This window comes from Amia ocellicauda, chromosome 15 (genome assembly GCF_036373705.1).
Source record: "Amia ocellicauda isolate fAmiCal2 chromosome 15, fAmiCal2.hap1, whole genome shotgun sequence".
Lineage (NCBI taxonomy): Eukaryota > Metazoa > Chordata > Actinopteri > Amiiformes > Amiidae > Amia > Amia ocellicauda.
Genome location: NC_089864.1, coordinates 31,108,195 through 31,131,085, shown reverse-complemented (window position 1 = coordinate 31,131,085; position 22,891 = coordinate 31,108,195). Strand labels below are relative to the sequence as shown.

The following is a 22,891-nucleotide window of genomic DNA, read 5'->3' as shown; positions in this document are numbered from 1 at the left end:
CTAGTATTTGAGTTAAATGTTTGATTCTTGTATCAGACAGGCAATTCAGCTGTAACATCAGGTTTAAGCACACATATTGTACACTGTTTTATGGTATACAGATATACACATAATATTTAAACATTAGATTTTAAAATAATTTATCCACTTTAATTGCATAATTGTAACACTTTTAAATGTGTTAGTCCTTAACCGTTAATTTAGGGTGGTTTGTTTTTACCCTGCATTCGTAGTCTTTTATCCTTAACTAACTGAGTGAAATTCTGATAAAAGTTGTTTTACAATGGTTTACAGTTAATTTAAAGTGGTTTGACATTCAATTAAAAAAAAAATTCAACCTTCATTATCATCGTTTTTTAACCGTCAGAATTTACGGAAATTCTGTTAAATGTTAACTTACAGTTGTGAACACTGATTATTGTTACAGTTAATTAACCTTCAAAACTACGGACATTTTTCACAGTTTCGTAATTATTAGATACTAAGTCATAACTATGAGATACTAAGTCATAATAACAAGATACAATGTAATAATTACGAGATAGCAAATAGACCAAAAAAAGAAGAAGAAAATGGGCGCATTTTTTTTTTCGTGGCGTTGCTTCAATACTTTTCTATTAATATATTTTTTTAAAGCTCAATGTCTCATTCAATCCGGTTACTTTAGCTGCACGATTCAGTGAAACGTAAGTTTCGACCGCTTTCAACAAATAACTACAGTTCCTCTCAAAGAAAGCATCGGGTCACTTCTTGGGTTTCTCCCAGCGCAGATCAAGACTCTTGTATAGCAATTCGTTTCTATGTCTCCTCTCTTTTTAGGCAAACCATTTTTAAATTTAGGATTTAGGATTTTGTATTATTATTCTAGACTGTTTTAATGTTGTGCCTTTTTATACTGGTACATCACCCTGCTTGGTGATTTTGGCTAATGTTTAAGTTTGTGTTGGTTTCTTGGCTAGTTTCAACTTTGAGGGTGTGGGTTATTGTAATTACTTTATGCAAATCTGAAACACTTTAGGGGAAGGTTACTGCATTCAGCAATATCACAGCTGTTATTTTCTGTCTAGAGCAACCTAGAATAATTTGCATGTGGACCTGCAGTGGGAAATTAGTCTTAAACGGGAGAAGATTTACTTGAAGGAAAATATGAGAGTGGTGTGGTTGTATAGACTCTGTTATTTAATACTATTAGTCAGTGTAGCGTGTGTCCTTTTGATCACATCAAAAACACGGGTAAAACATGAAACTGAGCTGAAAGAAGCACATCTAAATGGGAAGGACACCGATATTTTGGGGAGAATTAACCGGATGGAAGCCACCATCATTGAACTCTGTAAGTTCTGATTTTATTCCCCATCCCTCCAAATAACAATAATAAATAAAACATTGTTTCCATTCATTAATAAAATGATAAAATGATAGTGAAACTATGGTGTCGAAATATTAGCTTTCAAGTATTTAGCCAACTATAAAATATTGTTGTTACAATAAAATATCTGAACATACACTCACCTAAAGGATTATTAGGAACACCTGTTCAATTTCTCATTAATGCAATTATCTAACCAACCAATCACATGGCTGTTGCTTCAATGCATTTAGGGGTGTTGTCCTGGTCAAGACAATCTCCTGAACTCCAAACTGAATGTCTGAATGGGAAAGAAAGGTGATTTAAGCAATTTTGAGCGTGGCATGGTTGTTGGTGCCAGACGGGCCGGTCTGAGTATTTCACAATCTGCTCAGTTACTGGGATTTTCACGCACAACCATTTCTAGGGTTTACAAAGAATGGTGTGAAAAGGGAAAAACATCCAGTATGCGGCAGTCCTGTGGGCGAAAATGCCTTGTTGATGCTAGAGGTCAGAGGAGAATGGGCCGACTGATTCAAGCTGATAAAAGAGCAACTTTGACTGAAATAACCACTCGTTACAACCGAGGTATGCAGCAAAGCATTTGTGAAGCCACAACACGTACAACCTTGAGGCGGATGGGCTACAATAGCAGAAGACCCCACCGGGTACCACTCATCTCCACTACAAATAGGAAAAAGAGGCTACAATTTGCACAAGCTCACCAAAATTGGACAGTTGAAGACTGGAAAAATGTTGCTTGGTCTGATGAGTCTCGATTTCTGTTGAGACATTCAGATGGTAGAGTCAGAATTTGGCGTAAACAGAATGAGAACATGGATCCATCATGCCTTGTTACCACTGTGCAGGCTGGTGGTGGTGGTGTAATGGTGTGGGGGATGTTTTCTTGGCACACTTTAGGCCCCTTAGTGCCAATTGGGCATCGTTTAAATGCCATGGCCTACCTGAGCATTGTTTCTGACCATGTCCATCCCTTTATGACCACCATGTACCCATCCTCTGATGGCTACTTCCAGCAGGATAATGCACCATGTCACAAAGGTCGAATCATTTCAAATTGGTTTCTTGAACATGACAATGAGTTCACTGTACTAAACTGGCCCCCACAGTCACCAGATCTCAACCCAATAGAGCATCTTTGGGATGTGGTGGAACGGGAGCTTCGTGCCCTGGATGTGCATCCCACAAATCTCCATCAACTGCAAGATGCTATCCTATCAATATGGGCCAACATTTCTAAAGAATGCTTTCAGCACCTTGTTGAATCAATACCACGTAGAATTAAGGCAGTTCTAAAGGCGAAAGCGGGTCAAACACAGTATTAGTATGGTGTTCCTAATAATCCTTTAGGTGAGTGTATAAAGGTATTAAAGTAAATGCAACACTTATCGCTTAAGACGTTTTCAAAGATGTGAAGAAAATGGCAAACTGTTGAACTACTTAGTATTTTAAAACCGTATCACGAACATTCCAATGTTGTTTTCCTAGTGTGTGTGTATTATCATATATATATATATATTGTTGCTATATTGTTATATTGTTGCTGCCACCACCTATTTATACCTGTATGGTCTGGTTACTAAATACCATGGAAGAATAAAATCGAGTCAGCCAAGAAAAATACTTTACATAGAGATCATAGAAAGATACAATTGTACACTCATTGTAGCACAGGTTCGATAAAATACACAATGCACGCACAGGTATGTTTCGATGGGGGGAATAATATTACTAACAACCAATATAGTGCAAACATCAAATATAACACCACAAGGTGCAAATCACAATACCACACGAGACAAAACTGTCAAATAACCACGTCTATGCAATATAAATCCCACTAAACTGTACCCGCACCTTAACCTGTAACTCTGCTCTCGCAAACAGAGCGCTCTCACGTTATTTATAGACAACTAATTAACACCGTTCACATTTTCACACGCTATTAATTACGACACAATTGAATAGGACGTCCGCCAATCATTACAAACACACATAAAATACATATATATATGGATAGCGACCCAAGAAGCACAGCTCGCTGTACAGGCTCTTTGAGCTCGGGACCCCAAGACGGACTGATGAGACACAATCAATTTGATTTATTCTGTTCACATGTTCACAGCCTACAATATGTCACAAAGACATGTCTATATCTAACAGCGAAATCGCTGATGATTAAAACTAAATAAAGTATAATATAAATCACAGAAAATAAACTAAACACCTACTCTAAAATCCTAACACATCTCTAAAAGCTATTTAATTAACCCCGCTCCAAAAACTCAATAAAAGCCCAGCAGCAACCGACACAAAACAGAATTTGCATTAGAATTCTACGTGCTGCTTCTCTCGCTCCGTCCGTTCAGAGCGCACAGTTACAATCCATCCACCCGGTGCTACTCCGGACTGTTTCCAGTCCACACACGGCGGCACTGCGGAGCTCCAGAGCAGAAAAGCCTTTCCCCTTCATCCGTATCATGGGTTCCGTCAGCAGTTAGTGGGATTTACTTGGTTGGGATTTCCCTGCTTCCTGTTCCATCCACCGCTGCCGATCCCCAGTCTCTCTACTCTCAGTACCGAACCGGTTTCTGAACGGGTGTTCGTGGGCGCTCCAGCTGTGTTCTATCAGGCCCACTAGCGAGCAAACTAGCTGTAGCTGTAATTTGCCAATTCTAGAGTTAGGGTGAAATTGCAGGGGATTGTTGTATGAGCTGACAAATGTCAAACTCAACTTTTCCTACCGTTATTGTTTCACAGATTTAAATCTTATGTTTTTTCCAGATTTAAGAAATAATTAAAGCTTCTACTCTACATTCATGAATATTTCGATTTATAAAATATTTAAATGCTAAATGCTTGTTTCTTTCTTCACTCAAAAGTAGGCTGTAATAACACCAAACACGTGGGAGACAAAATGTTTTAGAATTAACAAATAATACATGATTCACACATTTGAATGCATGTTATTTAAAACAAATACATGTATTGTTTATTGCACTTAATTAATATACTAGCTTTGAATACATTGGTCTTAGACTGACAGGAACTATGTACATCGGTTTTGGTAGTCTATAACATCTCCCACCTACCTGTTATTGCTTTCTTCAATCCCTTTGGCCTCTCCTTTCTAAGTATGTTTTTTTTGTAAGGGGTGACTAAACTTACTTTTCTTCTTGTCTTTCTTGTATGGTAGGTCATTTGTTCTGATTACCACATATCTAAATTAAAGCATGTTGTTGAAATACTGGGATTTCCAAAAGAGACTGAACAATGCAGATCATTGACGAACCAGAAACCACCCTAAAGATCATGAACAGGTTTTCTTAGTAGACTTGACTTGACAAGTTACAAGTCTACCTGAGAGTAAAATGTTCTAGTTGCAATACAACTTATTCCTTCCTCCATGAAGGCCAATAGTCAGCCTGGCAAGCATGCCAATCATATGACAATGTCACAGAGATATTTTTAATCTAAAGTGGTATGATTAGTCTTGATCAAGCCAAATCCATGTGTAGAAAGAAATGGCTGTAGACTATAAACTCTGCATATTGAATCATGTCTTTTTCTTATTATAATGATTTGTATTGGGTTCATGCAATACTTCATACAGTACCAAACAAAGATACATGAATATGTAAAATGTAGCAATATCATGAGCTTGTTTAGCACAGTGTGCTTTTTAAGACAAATAAAATGTAACACTGATGAGATGTGTATATATTATTGTTAAGGTACAACTTGACTGCCAGTCAAAACCCTTCAGGTACATGTGGATGGCTTCCCAAGTTTATCACAGCAACAATAGGAACCCTTCAGTGCACTACGAGCCCGGGAAGTAAAGTCACCGACACAATGCCAGATCGTTTGTCTTCAGTTTATTTTTGCAACAACACACACTTTTATACATGTCAGAAGTCTGATTGCCAAGAGTTCCGGGGCAGGTACATACAGATATTACAAACATATTACAGATCTAGTTGCTAGGCAGACATGAAATGTGTTCGATCTCATGAGTCATAACATTCATAACACACTCAAGAGTTTCAGTTGACACAGCTGCACGGTTTTCCTCCCAAACCTTAAAAAATCATACAATGCATCTCCTTGACATTAAAATCCTCAAAACTACCTTCCCTCGGATATGGCATAACTTGAGTCTCCCCCGCTGGCCCACGTGCCGCTGGACTCTGCTCTGAGGGGAGCATCTCTGCCCTGACTACAGACGAGGGCCGCAGACAGGTAATCTGGGAGGAGGACCATCTATTACGCCTATTATGAAGTTGGAGGCGGAGCTCATGGAGGGGGAACCGGCCTTGCCCCCCCCACTCCTTTGAGTGACAACACTCCTCCTCCTCCTGTGAGTCAGGAACGGGGATTTTGAGCTGTGAGAGCCAGAGGGTCGAGGACTGCTTGCAGGTCCCCTGGCCCTCTGACCCCACCTCCCCAAGCTCCAGCTTTGAGAGGGAGCACCGGCTGCAGCAGCCTACATGGGCCCTCCCACTGCTACCGGACCTCTTGGACAAGCTGAGAGCCACCTGGGACTGTCCAGCAACAGGTCTATGCCAGAAGCCATTGTGTGGCTGAAGCAGGCCCGGTGGACTTCCCCAGAGTGAACTCCACCGTCTCCACAATGGTCTCCTTAACAGATAGGAGAGTTCAGAGTAAGAGAGAGGTGAGAATGAAGAAAAGGAAGATCGGTTAATAGGAGATTTAGCAGATGTCCATGAGAAGTTGAGAGAAGTTGAGTCAAGGGAGAAGGGGGAGAGTGGAGATTACAGCAGAAGGTGACACCCCCTGTCCTTGCGGGGTGAGGGTGGGGTGCTCCCACAATGCTTTTGTCCTATTATGCAAATAGTGGGAGCAGCACCTCTCTGAACACCAGGAGATAGTGCTACACTGCCACCTCCCTGTCCTGTGCTCGATGGTGAAGTCGTAGCCCTGCAGGATCTCCAGCCATCTCAATTCTTGAAGTTGAGAAGTCAGGTCCGCGAGGTGTGGTCCATCCAGAGTCTGAAGCTGGTGCAGTTCGGGGAAGGGGTGGTAATGGAGGATGCACTGCACCACAGCTAGGATCTCCTGCCGTGTCACACAGTAGTTTTGCTCTGCCCAGCTAAAGGCACTGCAGAAGTAGGCCACCACCCTCTCTCCCACCACCTCTTCCTGTGACAGCACAGCCCAGGCCCCATGTTGCCTGAAGTGTCCAGGATGAAAGATTGATGGGGCTCAGGGTATTTGTGCTTTTTGGAGTTTGTTTATTTGGGTAAGAGACAATGCTTCTGGTATTTTAACAAATACATTACAATACAATACATTTGTTATACATTACTACCATCTTTATTTTTTGTTTCTTCTTTGGGGAACACAAACTTTATTACATTTTTTTAAATACAAAGTGCAATAAAGCTATATGTAAAACAAACTTTAAAGTGCAATAGAATTATAAACAATACACAATATCTTCAAAGTGCAATACAACTATATACCACATATAACAAGGTAAGACAACCACATACAAAACAAAATCTAAAATATTTAGTCCAGTGAAATGGGTTCTGCAGTGTTTTTTCTAACAACGCCTGCGCCAATTGAACCAAGAACGGAAATCAAGTCTTTATTCAGGGAAGCAGAAATTGCAGCATCGCATTTCCTCTGCTGTCTGTCCATATTAAACTATCTTTCTTTGGGTTCTCAGTCAGCCTGCATTTCCTGCTGTAGAAATTGAAGGTATTTGTCATCCTTCTCCTAAATAGCCTGCACAAATTCTTTCCCCAAACTAGAAGTTTCCGATCATTATCGTTTGCCTGAAAATAAAATGTTAAAAAGTTAGCACAAAGCTGCATGCACCTGTAGCGTAAGGTACACTTATAAATTTCAATTAAAGAAGTGAATTTATAGTATCACCTTATCACGAATCCTGAACTCAATTTCTGTAATAATTGACACCAATTCCAAAGATATAAATTGTCAAATTTATTCAAAAACAAAGACTAAATGTAGCACTACACTAATTATACAAAAGGGAAAAACTAATTAAAATTCAACTCTAGATCAACAAATCAAAGACAAATCACTTCCGTGACCAAAGACCATGGGATTGCATATGATAACACACAAATCGTTAAACAAAAAAGGTTATAAACACATTGACTACAATACCGGTTAGTAAGACGAAGGTGAGTCTCTCATTAGTATTGTTAGTCAGACATTAAATAACTACGCAGGTTAGTATTTATGTCAGGTAACTTCTCGTTATATATATATCAGTCTCATTTACGTTTAGGTGCCGAGAAAGATCCTATCATTACTTGTTACCACAATTTCCCTTAACTGATTATTATTCAATGATTAAGGATAGGCAGGGCCACCTAAAATCTGGTGTCTATTAACTTGTGTCAATTTCAGACTAAACAGTTAAACAGGAATGAGAAGATATTTCTTGGCGTTGACAGATTTTATTTCTAAAATTATCAACAAAACAGTTTAATGCAACACACATTTATATTTAAGAAAACTAAATGATATTACACATTCTAGAGTTATGAATCACAGATTAACATTTCTAATTGATTTCTCAAATGTCATGAATCACAAACTCCAAACTGTTAAACTTATCTGAACTTCGTCGCAGAGAGGCCTCTCTGGCTTCGGGCTCAGATAACAGCACACGGCACGAGGTCTGTGTGGTTTGGAACAAAGGCAGTCCGGTTCGGCTTTGTTCAAGAACTTCCACTCAGTCGATGCACTTAGAAGTTGGGGTTTCGCGAATGTAGAGTCTTTTCCAAACAGATTTTCCACTGGTTTGAAGGCTCCAAGGTTGTGCACAAAATCTTCTTGGCAAGCAGGGTCTCTCACCATACTTATTTGAAGACAAAGTCTTTGAGGAAAGCAGGGCCCTGTTTGGTTCCAAGGGTCAAGTTTCTTAAGACTCAAACAGCTATTTAAATGACTGACACTTTCGTATACAGTTGACTTAGTCCAGCTGTAAAACTCCACTGATCAGGTGGGCACAGGCGGGCATGCGCAGTCTGTAAAGTTCTTTATTTAATAAAGTCCTTTAAAAGAATTCTTCGTACGGCTCAATCTCCTTCTCCCAGTTTAACTCTTCTGTTGCCGGCAAAGACTTGGTTGGTTTCTGGTTCCGGTTCGGGCAACAGAGCTACAGGTTGAGCTGTGGCAGTGAGTTTCTGGTTCAGGTGAGAGAGAGCGAGAAAGAGACTGTGCGCTGTTCTTTATAGTCTGTCAGATCAATAGGTGATTGGTTCCTGAGTTATTGAGATTGGATTTCGGTTTCAGCCCCCAGTGTCCTATTGGAGGGGGGCTTGATTTATGACTGATGTTAATCCATGCCATCTTTTGGAAATGCCGGTTGGCCCGGGTTCGTAGCTCTATGTCGGGATTTCGGCTCTCGTCCATTTCAAAGAGTTTTTATTACCTACAGGCCCCCTTCCCCAGACATCTCACAGGAGGATTCCAAACTATTTGGCCTATTCTCGGTGCCATCCACCCAAGACTGTCACTTTTGATGTAAACCAGTTCCCAGCTGATGAGTTAAGGAAATCTGATAACTTTGGGGGGGAGAAGTCTTCTTTAGATCAGTGCTTCAGCTCAGAGCTAAAATGCTCTTATCAAAATACAGCCCCGCCACGTAACGTTACACTGGTGATATGCACATTGTATTAATGTTACGATGTTGCATTCCCATGTCTGCCTTAGAACTGTAATGTTCCCACAACTGTGTACTCCTTCAATCCACAATGAATGCACATTCATGAACACATGGAAATATTTGGCATCCCCCTTGAGACGGGTGATGGGGTGCAAAATATTTCAGTATACCCGCCAAATCAATCTAGAGCGGTCTGCGAATGTGAGAAATCAAGGTGATTGCTAGAGGATGCACAATACCCAGAGGGTGCAGGATTCATCATAACACCTGGTTTCAGTCTATTCACATTGATGCCAATGATGATATGATTTCGGCATACACCTTCTTGTTTCAAATTTTTATTTTATGTTTTTGGACAGGGTTGGGTGGGTTACTTTTAAAAAGTATTCCATTACAGAATACCAATTACCTTGTTTTGAAAATAATCTGTAACCTAATCCAATACATTACTCCAAGTCAGTAACGTATTCAGAATACTTTTAGATTACTTTTGGAATACTTTTTTTTTTCTTTATTAAAAAACAAAACCAGCTGAGTTCAAGAAGTAAAACAAAATATACTACACATTGTTTATTTGTATCCACAGTTCAAAGAATTTAAATGGTAATTAAGTTTTGACATTATACATTTTGCTGGATAAATTGTTCAGAGATCTTCTATAAAAAAAAGTTTTCTTCCTGAAATGAGGTTGTCATTCCAGATAATTTAGAACCATTACAATCTTATCTGTTAAATGTCTTCAGATAAACCAGAGGAGCTAAATTAAAACATTGTTCTTTCTGAAATGAAGTTGTACTTTTCAAATGCATCAGAACTATACTATATTTTTTGTATTTTTATACAAGTTACTTTAACTGAATTACATTCACAGAGAACCAAATTAAACAGATGAACTGTTCTTCCAAATATACCAGAACTAAACATTACATATACATTACAAAACTAACAACATACTATTTTACCTATCACAGCTTCCAACCTAATATTTTATTTCCAACCAGGTGTATCAATCCCAGTTCCCGCCAGGCTGCGTGCATGCTGGTCCTCGACCCACCCAAATCCCAACTAATGACCCAACTCGTTTTAGTTTTCAAGCCAATCATCACCTAGTGGCAAAGGACATACATCACGATTGTACCTTGAGGATTGCATCAATAAGATGTGTAGAGAAGCGCACATGAGGTTTCTTTTCAGACAGCTTAGTCTTCACGCTGAGAAGTGTTGGTATTACATAGCCAAGAAAACGTGACTTCTCTCCCTGAAAAAGGTTGAGAGACTAGGCTGAAGCACTTCTGCGTACTCTTTCAGGAATGTCAGTTCAAGGGCCTGCAATCTTGCTACACCCAGGTATTCGCAAACTTCCAGCAACTGTGATTCTGTTAAGGATATGATCTTCTGAACAGCGCGATATTCAGAATTCCACCTTGTTACACATGGAACTTTGAGTTTCATGTTAGCAATGTCTTTTACAGCTTCTGCAGTCAATGGGGATCTGTGAGCTTTATTCCATATAGCACTGCATTTTGCCATTGCATTTCTGTACAATGTGTGTGTTAATCCACGAGACATTGCTGGGTCAATATCCTTGGAAGCAATAAGGCTGAGTGTGTGAGCAGCACATCGTTGGTGTGGAGAGAGCAGGGAATTAAGTTCCTGAATTTCAATATCAAGAATTTCATTCATATCTTCAAATGTTGAGTCACTTCCATACTCATCTATTTCGTCATTTTCTTTATTTTGAGTAAACTCCCTGAACGCCTTCACAAAGTTGCTCCCACTGTCTGTTACTGTACATTTTACTTTATTTTGAATATTGCATGCTGCATGAATTTCATTTAGCTTCGTGGCAATCACATCATATGTGTGCCTACCTCGTAATCTAGCACATGCCAGGGCTGCCGATTATCACTGCAGGGTGCTTTCTTCAATCCAATGGCAGGTCATCCCAAGGAAGCTTCTATTATGAGATATCCAGATGTCTGCTGTGGTGCACAGTGCTTGGATGTTCTTCAGGTTTGTAGTTAGGATTTGTTTAATGGACTGGAATGCCCTTTCAATCCTTTCCATCAGTTTTGCGGCACATCAGAGTTCTACCAGGCTGAAGTCCCTCAATGAGCTTACGGAAGGCAGGCTGGTCTAACACTGAAAAGGCCTGTGTCATGGTTCCCAAGCCCATACCCTCTATCACCGCTAGAGGCCACTGTTTCCCTGCCTTTTCTCTCACTCTCACTCTCTCTCTCACTCACTCTCTCTCCATGTTTTCATCCTTCCAATCATCCCATTAACATTCCTCAACACCATGTGCACTCTTGTTCTCTCTCTCTGTTCCCATTCACCCTGCACCTCCCAACCTGTTTTCTTGTTCCTTTCTTAAACCCCTCTCTGCCCTCACTCGGGGCGAAGTGTTGTCAGCCCTGCCTGCAACGCCAAGCCTTAGTCTCCTAGCACCAAGTCCACATGATCCTGACCCATGCCTGTGACCTCGACTAATCTTTGCCTAGCCCTTAATCAACCTCATCTAAGAGCACTGCACTTGGGTTCCCTGTTCCCGTGCCCTGGGGTCCTTGTGACCGTGATAGCCTTTACATATTCAATAATGAAGTTGAACACAAGTGCATTTATTTTCTTCTGCAGATGATCTGATTGACGTTTGAAGCTTTGTTTGTTTCAGTGGTCTGTCTTCAATGCTGCTCAAGGTGGAAAGGTTTCTCATTTTCAGATGGTCCTTGGATCAGAATGCCTTTTGCTTGAAGAACCCTTTGAAAGATGACTGCCATAGTTTGTGGGATGCTTTCTCTGAAATACAATTATCACAATTACTTAACAGTTTTCACAGATTGTATGTATAGTTCAGCAAAAAAACTAACTCCAACGCAGAAATAACTATTCTTAAATGGTGTAGATTTCTTAATACATTCTGCTTTTTAGCACAACAAATACTTTTTAGAGACGATAAATATCCATTCATTCATTCATTCAATACAGGGTAATGGGAAGCAAGACCCTAACATTGCAGACACAGCACAAGTCAGGGATACACCCAGGATGCCAGTCCATCACTGGCTAATAAATATGCTTACTTAATATATACAAAAAATGTGTAAATACTTAAAACGTATGAATGTTACTTATTGAAACATGTTTAAAGTCACAGATTCAAATAATTTAAATATGTATATTCTTAAATCTAAATTTTTTATCCATATTGGATTTTGTATACAAATAGGTTACAAAATATTATTAATTTGCTTATATTAATACTGTAATACAGTAAAGTGGGTACAATATCTTCATGAAGTGAAAGTACTTTACATTTTCATTACTACTAAGGTAAGCCAGTGGCCTGCTCTTGAGCAGTGGATCCAAACCCTGGTCCTGGAGTACCACCTACCTGCTGTTTTTTGTTCCAACTGAGTTCTCAAATACTTAATTGAATGCTTAATTGAACTAATATTTCCCTAAATCAGAGCCTTTTAATTATTTTTAACAGTAGGGGTTTTAAGTTAAGTATAAAATTGTATAAGGAAATTATCTTATTAAGGAACCAACTTTACACAATTTAAAGAGTCAAATGTAATCAGATTACTTCAAGTAAGGGTTCAATTAAGTAATTTAAACTTTTACAAACGATAGGTTGTGTATGCAACCCCGGTTATCTGAAAAAGGAAGCACTGCCCAAGGGGGAGGGGTTTCTGTGCACTTCCGTGGGAACTCGATCGAAACGTCACTCTATCAAAGCTGCAATTGGCCCCTGCACTCGTCACTCAGAACAGGTCCCTTCCCACTTCTTGTTCTATAAAACATGATGTCACCACAGGTTCGTCCTCTTTTGCTGGGAGCCAGGACTCCCGCGCAACCTTGAACCCTTGGGCAGTGCTTCCTTTTTCAGATAACCGGGGTTGCATACGCAACCCCCAAGGGGGAGGGATTACTGTATAACAAAACCGTCGCAAGGGAGGAGGCAGTGAGCTGATAATACTGTTTATTAAGTGAACGTAGTTTACATTTTACAGATAAAAACATTCAAAATTTTAATTCTTGTGATTAAATTTTTTTTAAATCAATTACTAAAATCACTTAAAAAAATTTAAAATCTCAAAGTGATTAAATTCAAAATAACTGAACATGTGCATAAAAGGAAAAACAAATGTGCTAAAAGCAAACCTGCTAACCAACAAAAAATGTCAAATACATTGAAAATAACTGAAAATGAATCAGACAAATCAAAAAAATAAAATAAAACAAGAAAAATAAAAAACAAACCAAAACAGTCCAATTCATTTAAAATTAAAAACAAACTGCCAATGCATTTGACAAAGAAATATAACAAAAACAACCCAAAAAACCAATCAAACTAGTGTTTTTAAAAACAACTAAATCTTTAAAAACAATTAAAATCCATTTTTAAAATTCATTTTAAAATATAATCTTTCATAAAATAATTAAAAGATCTTGGCTCGGGCTCCAGCAGGGGGAGATGGTCGTCCCCGGAGGTGGGTCCCATCAAGGGATCCTAAGCTCCCCCAGATCTTTTATGTGCCAGATCTTGTAGGCTTCCTCCTTGCCCCTCTGATGGACCTCCAGATTGACATACTCACGAATGAGTACCATGCCCCTCCGCGCGGTGACAATCGGGTCCAGCTCCTGCTTATTAAAAAGGCAGATGTTCCGTCCCTCCCACAGGGCCTGCTTCACTGCGCAGACGACACGCCACCAGCACCTCAGGGAGGGAGAAGTTATTCCTTTGGCAGGGCCATAAAGGATCCGCTGGGCGGTCGTCCGCACAGGAACGGCAAACCTGCGGAGGAACGGGAAAAACAGGAGCCAGACCCTGCAGGCGGAGGGGCAATCCCTAAAGATATGAGCCTCCGTCTCCTTCCCCAGGCAACCCTTATAGGGGCAGGTGTCATAAGGAGCTATGCCCCTTCTGTGCATGAACACTCGGGTGGGGAGACACCGACTCACAGCCATCCAGGAGACATCTTTCTGTGTATTCGTGAGGCAAACGTGCGTAGCGTTAGCCCAGATAAACCGTCAGGTTTCGGGAGGGAAATCTTCTATCCGGCTGGTCTCCTGGGTAGATCTCATCTGGCTACAGATGGTCTTATAATCCCAGGAGGCCAGCACGACTTTATGGAGGCCTACTTCGAGCGCAGTGAGCTGATAAGGGAGCCTGCCCTGAGGTGCAACGCTAGGGGACCTCGGCAACACAACTCCAGACAGTAACCTTAGGGGCCCCGTAGGGCCACACCTGAGCCATCCAGGAGCGAGGACCATGGTCACGCTCTACCAGGGACTGTCTGCAATCAGCATATACAAAGTGGGGCTACAGAGGTCAACTCTTACGCCCTCCGCTTACAAGAGCAAGGCCGGCTGCTCTACTAGTGCAGCTAGGAGCGAGGCCGAATCTACTTGCACAATGTCTGGCGCGGGAAATCAAGCACTTGTGCGGCCTCCGTGCAATATCTTGGCAGTGGACCCCTGATCCAATAGGAACGGGGCCACAGACCCAATAAGGAAAATACAATATAATACATAGCTGGCTAGTCAACAGAGTAGCCGAGCTGAACAATACACAATACATACAAATCGCATGACAGCAAGACCTTCATGCTGTCAGCGTGCAGCAAAAGAGCATCCAACTCAATTAAACAGTACAGAGTGAAAGAGCTCCATTGTGCTGACAATTACATTTCGTACAAACGAACTATATACACCACGGGGCGCAGGAATGAACTCATGCGCCGCCCATGGAACACAGGAGCAGTTGACGCCTGCTGGTTAGACCGGCTAACGCAGGGCAACATTAGCTCTACCATGTTAACAAAGGAACTATATACACAGTGGAACACGAGAGTCTGCCCACGTACTTACTGCTGAAGGCAGCAGCAGCGGACTCTTGCTCTATGGCACACAGCCAGAGCGGGCCACAGACCTGCTGACCAATGAACTATGTACACAGCGAGGCAGTGAAACTCAAACATCATCAGCTGGGAACAGGGGAAGGGAAAGACATGGTTCACTAGCTCCCTTAGGAAGCAGTTACAGGGGCAGACTGGGAGAGGAAAAGGCAGGAGCCAGAGCCCATAGGATACTGGGGCTCAACTGCAGCCAACACCGGGTTCCCAATGGAAGGGACTGGTCCCGTCACATCCAACCTGTAGAACCGGGCAAATGTAAGCGGCGAGGCCCAAGCTGCAGCCACACAAATGTCTGCCAAGGGGGCACCTTGAAAAAGGGCCCACGATGTGGCAACGCCTCGAGTCGAGTGGGCCACCAGGTGATCAGGCACCGGGATCCCAGTAGACTCGTAGGCCATGGTAATGCTGTCCACAATCCAATGCAAGAGGCGCTGCTTTGAAAGCTCCTGGCCCTATGTCCGTGCTCCATAAGACACAAACAGTTGGTCTGAGTGCCGAATGTCCTTAGTGCATTTCAAATAGCACCTGAGGGCCCGCACAGGGCAGAGCAGGTCAAGCCGACTCTCTTGCTCTGAAGCGAAAGGAGTAGGATGAAAAGCCATCAACTCAATAGTCCTGTTGACATGAAATGGAGACAGCACTTTCGGGAGGAATGCAGGGTTAGGCCGTAGCATGACCCTGGAGCCATCTCCCGCAAAACGGACACACGATGGGTGTAAGGACAGGGCGTGTAACTCGCTCACGCATTTTACAGAGGTGATTGCCAGCAAAAACGCAGTCTTAAGTGACATCAGCTGAGTTCAGTGGCTCAAATGGGGCTTAGGAAAGGGGATCCAGCACTACATCAAGGCACCATGTGGCCAGTGAAAGGCTTCGAGGAGGCCATCGAGCTCCCTTTAGAAACTGCACAGCCAGAAAATGAGACCCAGGAGGCTTGCCATCAATCCGAACATGACATTTGGAGATGATTGCCAGATACACTTTGAGTGTGGACGGTCCAACTTGGCCAGGTCCAACAGCTCTTGTAGAAATTGAAATATGACCCCGATGGGGCAATTAACCGCCTGGTCTTGACCGCCATCTTGGCACCAGGTGCTAAACGTCTGCCAGCGGTAGGAATACTGCGACCTCGTAGAGGGAGCTCTCGCCGACTGAAGTGGCAACTACCACGTCCGACAGACCCCAGGCAATCAATCGCTCCCGCTCATGGGCCAGGCCCTGAGCTGGAGGAGGCCCGGATTGGGGTGCCAAAGTGTTCCCTGCACTGGGAGCTGCCAAGGCTCTCCATGGAGGAGGGCGATCAGGTCCGTGAACCAGAATCTGCGAGGCCACCGCGGGGCTATCCAGAACTGTTGCTCGTTCTCTCCTGACCTTCTCCAGGATCACCGGGAGAAGGGGGAACGGTGGGAACACATAAAGGAGACAGCACGGCCACGTGTGGGCTAGCGTGTCGATCCATAGGGTTCCTGAGCAGTCTTGGATGGAGAACCATAGTGGGCAGTGTGTGGACACTTAACGAGGTAAAGAGATCCACATCCACCCTGCCAAACCGGCTCCACAGTTGTTGTACCACAAGCGGGTGGAGGCGCCATTCTGAGACAAGGGGGCCTCCCCGAGAAAGGAGGTCCGCTGCCATGTTGGACAGGCCTGGGAGGTGAACTGCTCTGATGGAGCGGAACCATGGCTGCGCCCACAGAAGCAGATGGCGTGCTAGACACTACAGTCTGTGCGACCAGAAACCTCCTTGCCTGTTGATACCGCTGTGTTGTCCATCCGGACCAGCACATGTCTGTCCCATAGGACTGGCAGGAAATGAGACAGTCCAAGGAGTACTGCTTGAAACTTGTGGTGGCGCCCAGTAACATGGCAGACCTCTGGGAGTGCCGTAGCGGACCTGGAAGTCGTGGCCAAATCGCACCCACTGTCGGTGCCCAGACAGATGGGGCATAAGACTTCCCCACTCCAGGCGGGCAAGGTGCGGTGGCCGCAAGCGGCACAGTGGTGAGGGTGAGAGGAGCTCATCGCCGAGCACCGAGCACACACGCGCGTGCACAGGGAAACGTGCAGCAGAGGCACCGATCAGTGTTTGCACTGGGGGCACACAATAACTGGAACACCTCTGCAAGAAGTGGAGCACCTAGCGGGCCTGCCGCTGTAAGTGCGTCTCCACCCGGCAAACGTTTATATGCAAGGGGGCACTGCGACACCAACCACACGCAACCTTGCTGTTGCCGGACTGAACACTGTGTATACCAAGCACCAGGTGCTGGAAACAAACACCGTGTAGGCCCGTAGGCTTAACCACACCGCGTGTGCCGGGGTTTCTGGGGACACCGGGTGACATGGAGTCTGGGGTCCGCGGGGCCCGAGGGCAGTAGACCACCAGCCGTAGCAGGATCTAAAACCAAGGCACGCACGCACAGAACGGGAGGGCTAGCAGTGCTCGTTCTCGGCAAACCGAGAGAGCAAGATCTCCTACAGCCGCAGGTGCGGGCTCTAGTGCAGGCGCAAGCCGGCGGAGGAGCACCTCACGTGGGCGAGATCTCTTACGACACACCGCGGCTCCAGCTGGGCAGCCGGGCCGTGGATTTTACTGCCGCTGCTAGCGCTCCTGCTGTAGAGGAAAAAGCCCTGTGGACAAAAAACCAACACAGCAAGAAGTCAGAATATATAAAGCACTATATAAACCCAATTATTATTTTTAAAAGGCTCTTCTTGTGAACAAAACTGAAACCGAAAGTGCAGCCGGACCTCCGGTGCATGGACGGGACAGAATCAGGATTAGCTATCAATAATAACTAAACACACACAAGACAGAGATGATGTGTAGCGAAAACGGTGGTGAACAACACTATGAAGTGAGCCAGCCAGCCGAAATACGCAGTTTGAATGTTTATTACAAACACACACAGAGAGAGCTTACGTTCCTGAGTCCAGCGAAGAGGCAAAAGAGGATGAACCTGTGCTGATATCACGTTTTATAGCACAGGAAGTGGGAAGGGACCTGTTCTGAGTGACGAGCGCAGGGGCCAATGGCAGCTTTGATAGAGTGACGTTTCGATCAGGTTCTCGCGGAAGTGCGCAGAAACCCCTCCCCCTTGGGCAGTGCTTCCGACTCACTTAAAATGAGGTAAGACATGTCAATAATGCGTTAATTGTCAAAGAAGGTGTATCATGTTCACCGTCATTTTAATGCAGGCATTGGTTTCAGTTCTCTGCTAATCACTGATATCATGAAACGCATGTTCATGAAAACTTAAACAGGTACCTTAAATGTGTAAAATGCTTATATAGACTACAGTTTATTTTATATCTGTGAAGATACACAAATCAAGCAACTTGCTGTAATAAAGAGGGATTTAAATTAATTACATTATTCTATCGATGAGAAATGGAGTCACAGTTTCCAATTCACCTAGTACCGAAAACACAGATGGAAATCAAAGCAATTAGGGCGTTATCTTTAAGTATCAACGCGGGAGGAATGTTATGCACCTTGTTTCTGCAATTAATATTGACGTCTCACCTTCTTTTAAGTAATATATATTGGTTTGTAAAGGCTTAAAGGTTTGACGGCAGGAAACTGGTTAAGACTAGTTTATTCAGTTTGAGTGATTTGTTTTAGGCTATAAACACGTTGTATGTTGTTATTTTGGTATTAAGTATTTCCTTGTTAAGGTCACAGAACCAGCTTACACAGGAACTATTTGTAATTTACGTGGATTTATTTTAAATTTAGATTAAGCATAATGTATTATCGTTATCAATAGTTTGTATTTGCAGTTTTTGGTTATACAGTATGCCTATACTGCCATTTTGCTTAATATTCTTTCATAAAAATATTATTAAATTAAATCATATTTATTATTATTTATATAAAAAAATTCTACTAGAAAGTCAAGCATAAATGTATTACGATAGCTGCACATATTTAAAAAATAAAATCTTAACTCAAGATGATTTTTTAGATTAGAAGTTGAGTCCTTGGAAGCAGACAGTACTTTAATATTTTTTCCATTTTCTTCTTTGAACTAGAATAATTTCTTGTACTTCCACCTGTTAAATGCTGACTTACTAGGAGCTTCCATGCCTGCTTGTTGTAGAATGGCACCGAATCACATAAATAACTAGAAACACATAAATAAAAACAATGTTTTAAAAATACTACACGTGGTACCCTTCAGATTCAGGCAATTCCCTTAAACGTGTACACTACCATGTGAATGATCTAGAAGTAATCAGTAATCTCTTACTCTTTAAAAAAAAAAATGGTAATCCGAATACTCTGTATTCCGGAATTCAAAATTCTGTAATCTGATTATATAACACTGCTACGTGTATTCCGTTACTCCCTAACCTTTTTTTTCATTTTGGGGTTGTATTGCTGCCAGGGATTTTTCAATAAAAAAATAAATAAAAAAAATGGGTGCGTGTTGTTGCCATGAAAAAAATATATATGTTTTTATCATTTGTAGTTCTTATTGGTCAAAAGAAAGAAATACCTGCACACTTACTACAGCTCCAAAAAATAAAATGTTTTTATTTAGCCCATGCTTCACAGGTTTTTAGCAACATTTTGATCTACTAGAGATCTTCATCAGGATATAAAACACATTTGCAAACCATCTGGTTAAATTCTTAATGAGTCAAATACACACAGGTGGTTAAAAACAATAATTATTCAATCTCATTAATGTGAGTTAATACACATCATTTTGCCACAATTCCATCAAAATATCTGCTACCATCGTCTCTTTTAGAATCATTTTAATTTGATAAATACCACAAGACAAGGTTTAAATAATTAAGTCATGGCACAAGAAATCACACATGAATAAATACACATAAGATACATGCAATTTCATATCAAACAAAAACCTGTTAAACATCAGAAAGGGTTATTTTCTTGGATTTTTTAAGATTTATCATATTCCTAATAAAAAAAAAAACATACAAATATTTACAAATATATTTTCCCCTTACAAAAAAGGTTTTAAATCAAATTCTTCATTAAATCCTTTGGGAGACATCCTATTTAAATGCAAATCCAAAATGTCTCTCAGCATAACAGCAATCGCTTAATGCGCCCCCCACTTCTTGATGTCTTAAGGCAGTGGCGTCATTAGGCCTTGGTGTCCTTGGCTACAGCCCTGAATGTTTTATGAATAGCCCCGGATCTCAAAAAACATTTTTTTTTTTTTTTTTTTACAAAAATAATAATAATAAAAAAATTGCCCTGGATCTATTCATCTGTCATTCCAATCATTTATTAAAGTCCTCGAAAATAATGATATCGTTGATGAAAAATGCAATTATGTGTGTCATTCAAGCAGCACATCTACTTGGCACGCACACATTTTGTGTGAGCCGAGAGAGAGAGAGTGCGCACCAGTTACAGGTCTTGTCATTGTTGCAAGGAGGTGCAGGCAAGGCTAGAGGAGGTGGAAGATGAGGACGAGTTATCTCCCATAGCTGTAGCAGCAGATGAGTCAGGACGTGAGAGTGCCAATGCCTCATCTAACGTTACAAACTAGGGTTGGCGAAGAAGAGGGCTCTTTAGCTAAGGCTAGCTAGCTAGCTAGTCTAGCTCAGTGGTTCTGAAATGTTTTTGTCACAAGGCACACCATTTATGAAAACAAGTATTTCCAAGGCACACCTTTACATATGATTAAGCTATGTAAATCACCATAAATAAGACTAGAAAGAATAAGAAAGAAAGTGGGATGACCTTACTTTGCCTTTGTATAATCCAATTTAAGTCTCCAAGCCATGACTCATATGCATCTCTGCAACTGATTTAGCGATTGAAACACTCATCTTGTTAATTTTTATTTCATGTTGTGAAAGCCAGCCTACACACTTAACCGGAACCTTTTGGTAGAGCAGTGTCCCACATCTTATATTCATTTTACTGAAGTATGTTTTGTGTCCTCTCAAATGGAGGCACTGCTGTAGGTGTGACTTATGCGGTCTGTTTACCTCAGTACTGCCGGCGGTAGTGAGACTGCCTATGCCAGCTAACGACGTTGAATGTGACGAGGTAGCCAGCTAGCTAGCCAATTAGTTTCTAAGCAACAAGATTGAATCAGCAAAGAGACAGAAGGTAGACATTAGGGTGTTTTTTCCACACAATGTCAGTGCTTATAGCTAAGCTAGATATTTATGATTTAATATTCAGTGAAAGAGTCTGATTGACAAATGTATAAGTCTAGCTAGCTAGCTAACGTTACTGCTGGCTGGAGATTTTTTTCAGATCAGTTTTTCTAACCTTTTTCATCCAAAATCTTAGTTCATCTTTTTTATTAATACTAATTAAAAATTGCACCATTTTAATACATTTACCTGTTCAAAATCACTTTTTTTCTTCCAAGGGAGAATGCCCCCGCACCCTTTGGGTTTGAACTCTGGGCTAAGCCGCAAATGTATTGTAATCCTAGCAACGCCTCTGTCTTAAGGCATTCAATCACTATATATTTTAAGGATGCAATAGGATGTTTTCTTTGTAAAAAATGTAGTGACACCGGATTCAATAATTCTTGTCTACGTATACTGCTTCTGTGTTCGCTAATCCTAGTCTTAAAACTCCTTTTTGTTTACTAGACCACAGGGACATTTAAACATATACATAAATACATATGCATATTACAAGCGATTACAAGTTTTACCAGATACAGGATGACAAAATGAGGAATATTTGTAGGTAAAGTTACATTGTGCACAGTGTCCACATTTATAATTACCATCAGGGATATCGCTAAAAAAGTGGAGCGGACAACAGGAGGCAGATCTGAATTATCAATTATTTTGAAAGTCGCCCTGGATAAGGGCATCTGCTAATAAATAAATAAATAAATAATAAATAAATAAATAGATAAATAATCATTAAGTCTAAGATTTGATGGTCTGAAAATCTTTTAAAGAAGGGTCAGAATTTATGATGTGCCAATGTTGTCTAATAACCTTCTTAAAATTAAGTCCTAAAGATGAATACATTGTACTGGTTGAACATGTTCCATCTTTTCTTTAGGTCGTAAACTACTGGTTTGTGAGATAGAACTAAATATATCAGCAGCCACATCTATCCAGTCATCAGAGTAACCCCTTTCTTTAAAACAAGTCTTTAAAATGTTGGACTGATGTAAATGTCTCTCTTCTTAACTACAGATCCTGCGTAGTCTATTGAGCTGACTTAAAGGGGTCATGAACTGCCTTTTCTTATTATTTTGTACTGTTCTCCGAGGTCCACTTATAATGTTATCAATATTTTTACATCAAAAAACATCATAATTTAGAAGTAATAAGCTATTTTCTGTCCTGTTTTGACCCCCCTCATCGGAACACACCGTTTGAATAGGTGTGGCGGATTGTAGACTCGGAAGTAAACGCCCACTGGTATGATTGGCTAACAGTTTTGCATATTTAAAAATGTTCAACTCCACCGTCAGCACACGTGTGGAATTGTTTTGAAAACTGCATGTATGTTTGACAGCCTACATCCTTCAGAGATGGACGCTGCTGTGATATAGGTTAAAATGCATTAAGTACATATCAAACGATCTGTAATAACAGACAAAGCAATAGTGACCATGTAATAAAAACAGTTGCTCAAACTTATGTGGTGCGACATTACTGTCGGATCCAATATAGTCGGTACAGCATCGTCTTTTAGTTTCAATCTTTCTGAAAATCCTGCATCGAAATGTGCCTTGTTTGTAAACAATCCGCGGTAAAATGAAGTGAACAAAGGACCAAGTTCTTAACTGACACGGTCTGGAACTTAATTCAAAATAAAGTTCATCCACTCTTTCCTAATGTTGGGATCAGAAGGAAGGCAATGCAAAGACTGTGTTTTTCCACAACTTGGCAATGCACAGCATCTTGTTGTCTTCGGAGCCATCTTTATCGTTTGGTTTCTGCATAGACCTGCGTTTG

The 22,891-nt window shown here is 41.4% G+C and overlaps 1 protein-coding gene across 3 annotated transcripts in view; it reads left to right on the top strand.

The window, feature by feature from the left end:
- Positions 1-780: 780 nt before the first annotated feature.
- LOC136772028 (probable polypeptide N-acetylgalactosaminyltransferase 8) overlaps positions 781-22,891 on the top strand; it is a 53,070-nt gene continuing 30,959 nt past the window's right edge. Inside the window, exon 1 of one of the 3 annotated variants that reach the window (XM_066724697.1) lies at positions 781-1,333. In XM_066724697.1, the coding sequence (XP_066580794.1) occupies positions 1,147-1,333 (187 nt within the window). In that variant the 5' untranslated portion in view covers positions 781-1,146. The remainder of the gene's footprint in view (positions 1,334-22,891) is intronic. The other 2 variants (XM_066724696.1, XM_066724695.1) reach the window with 2 other exon arrangements.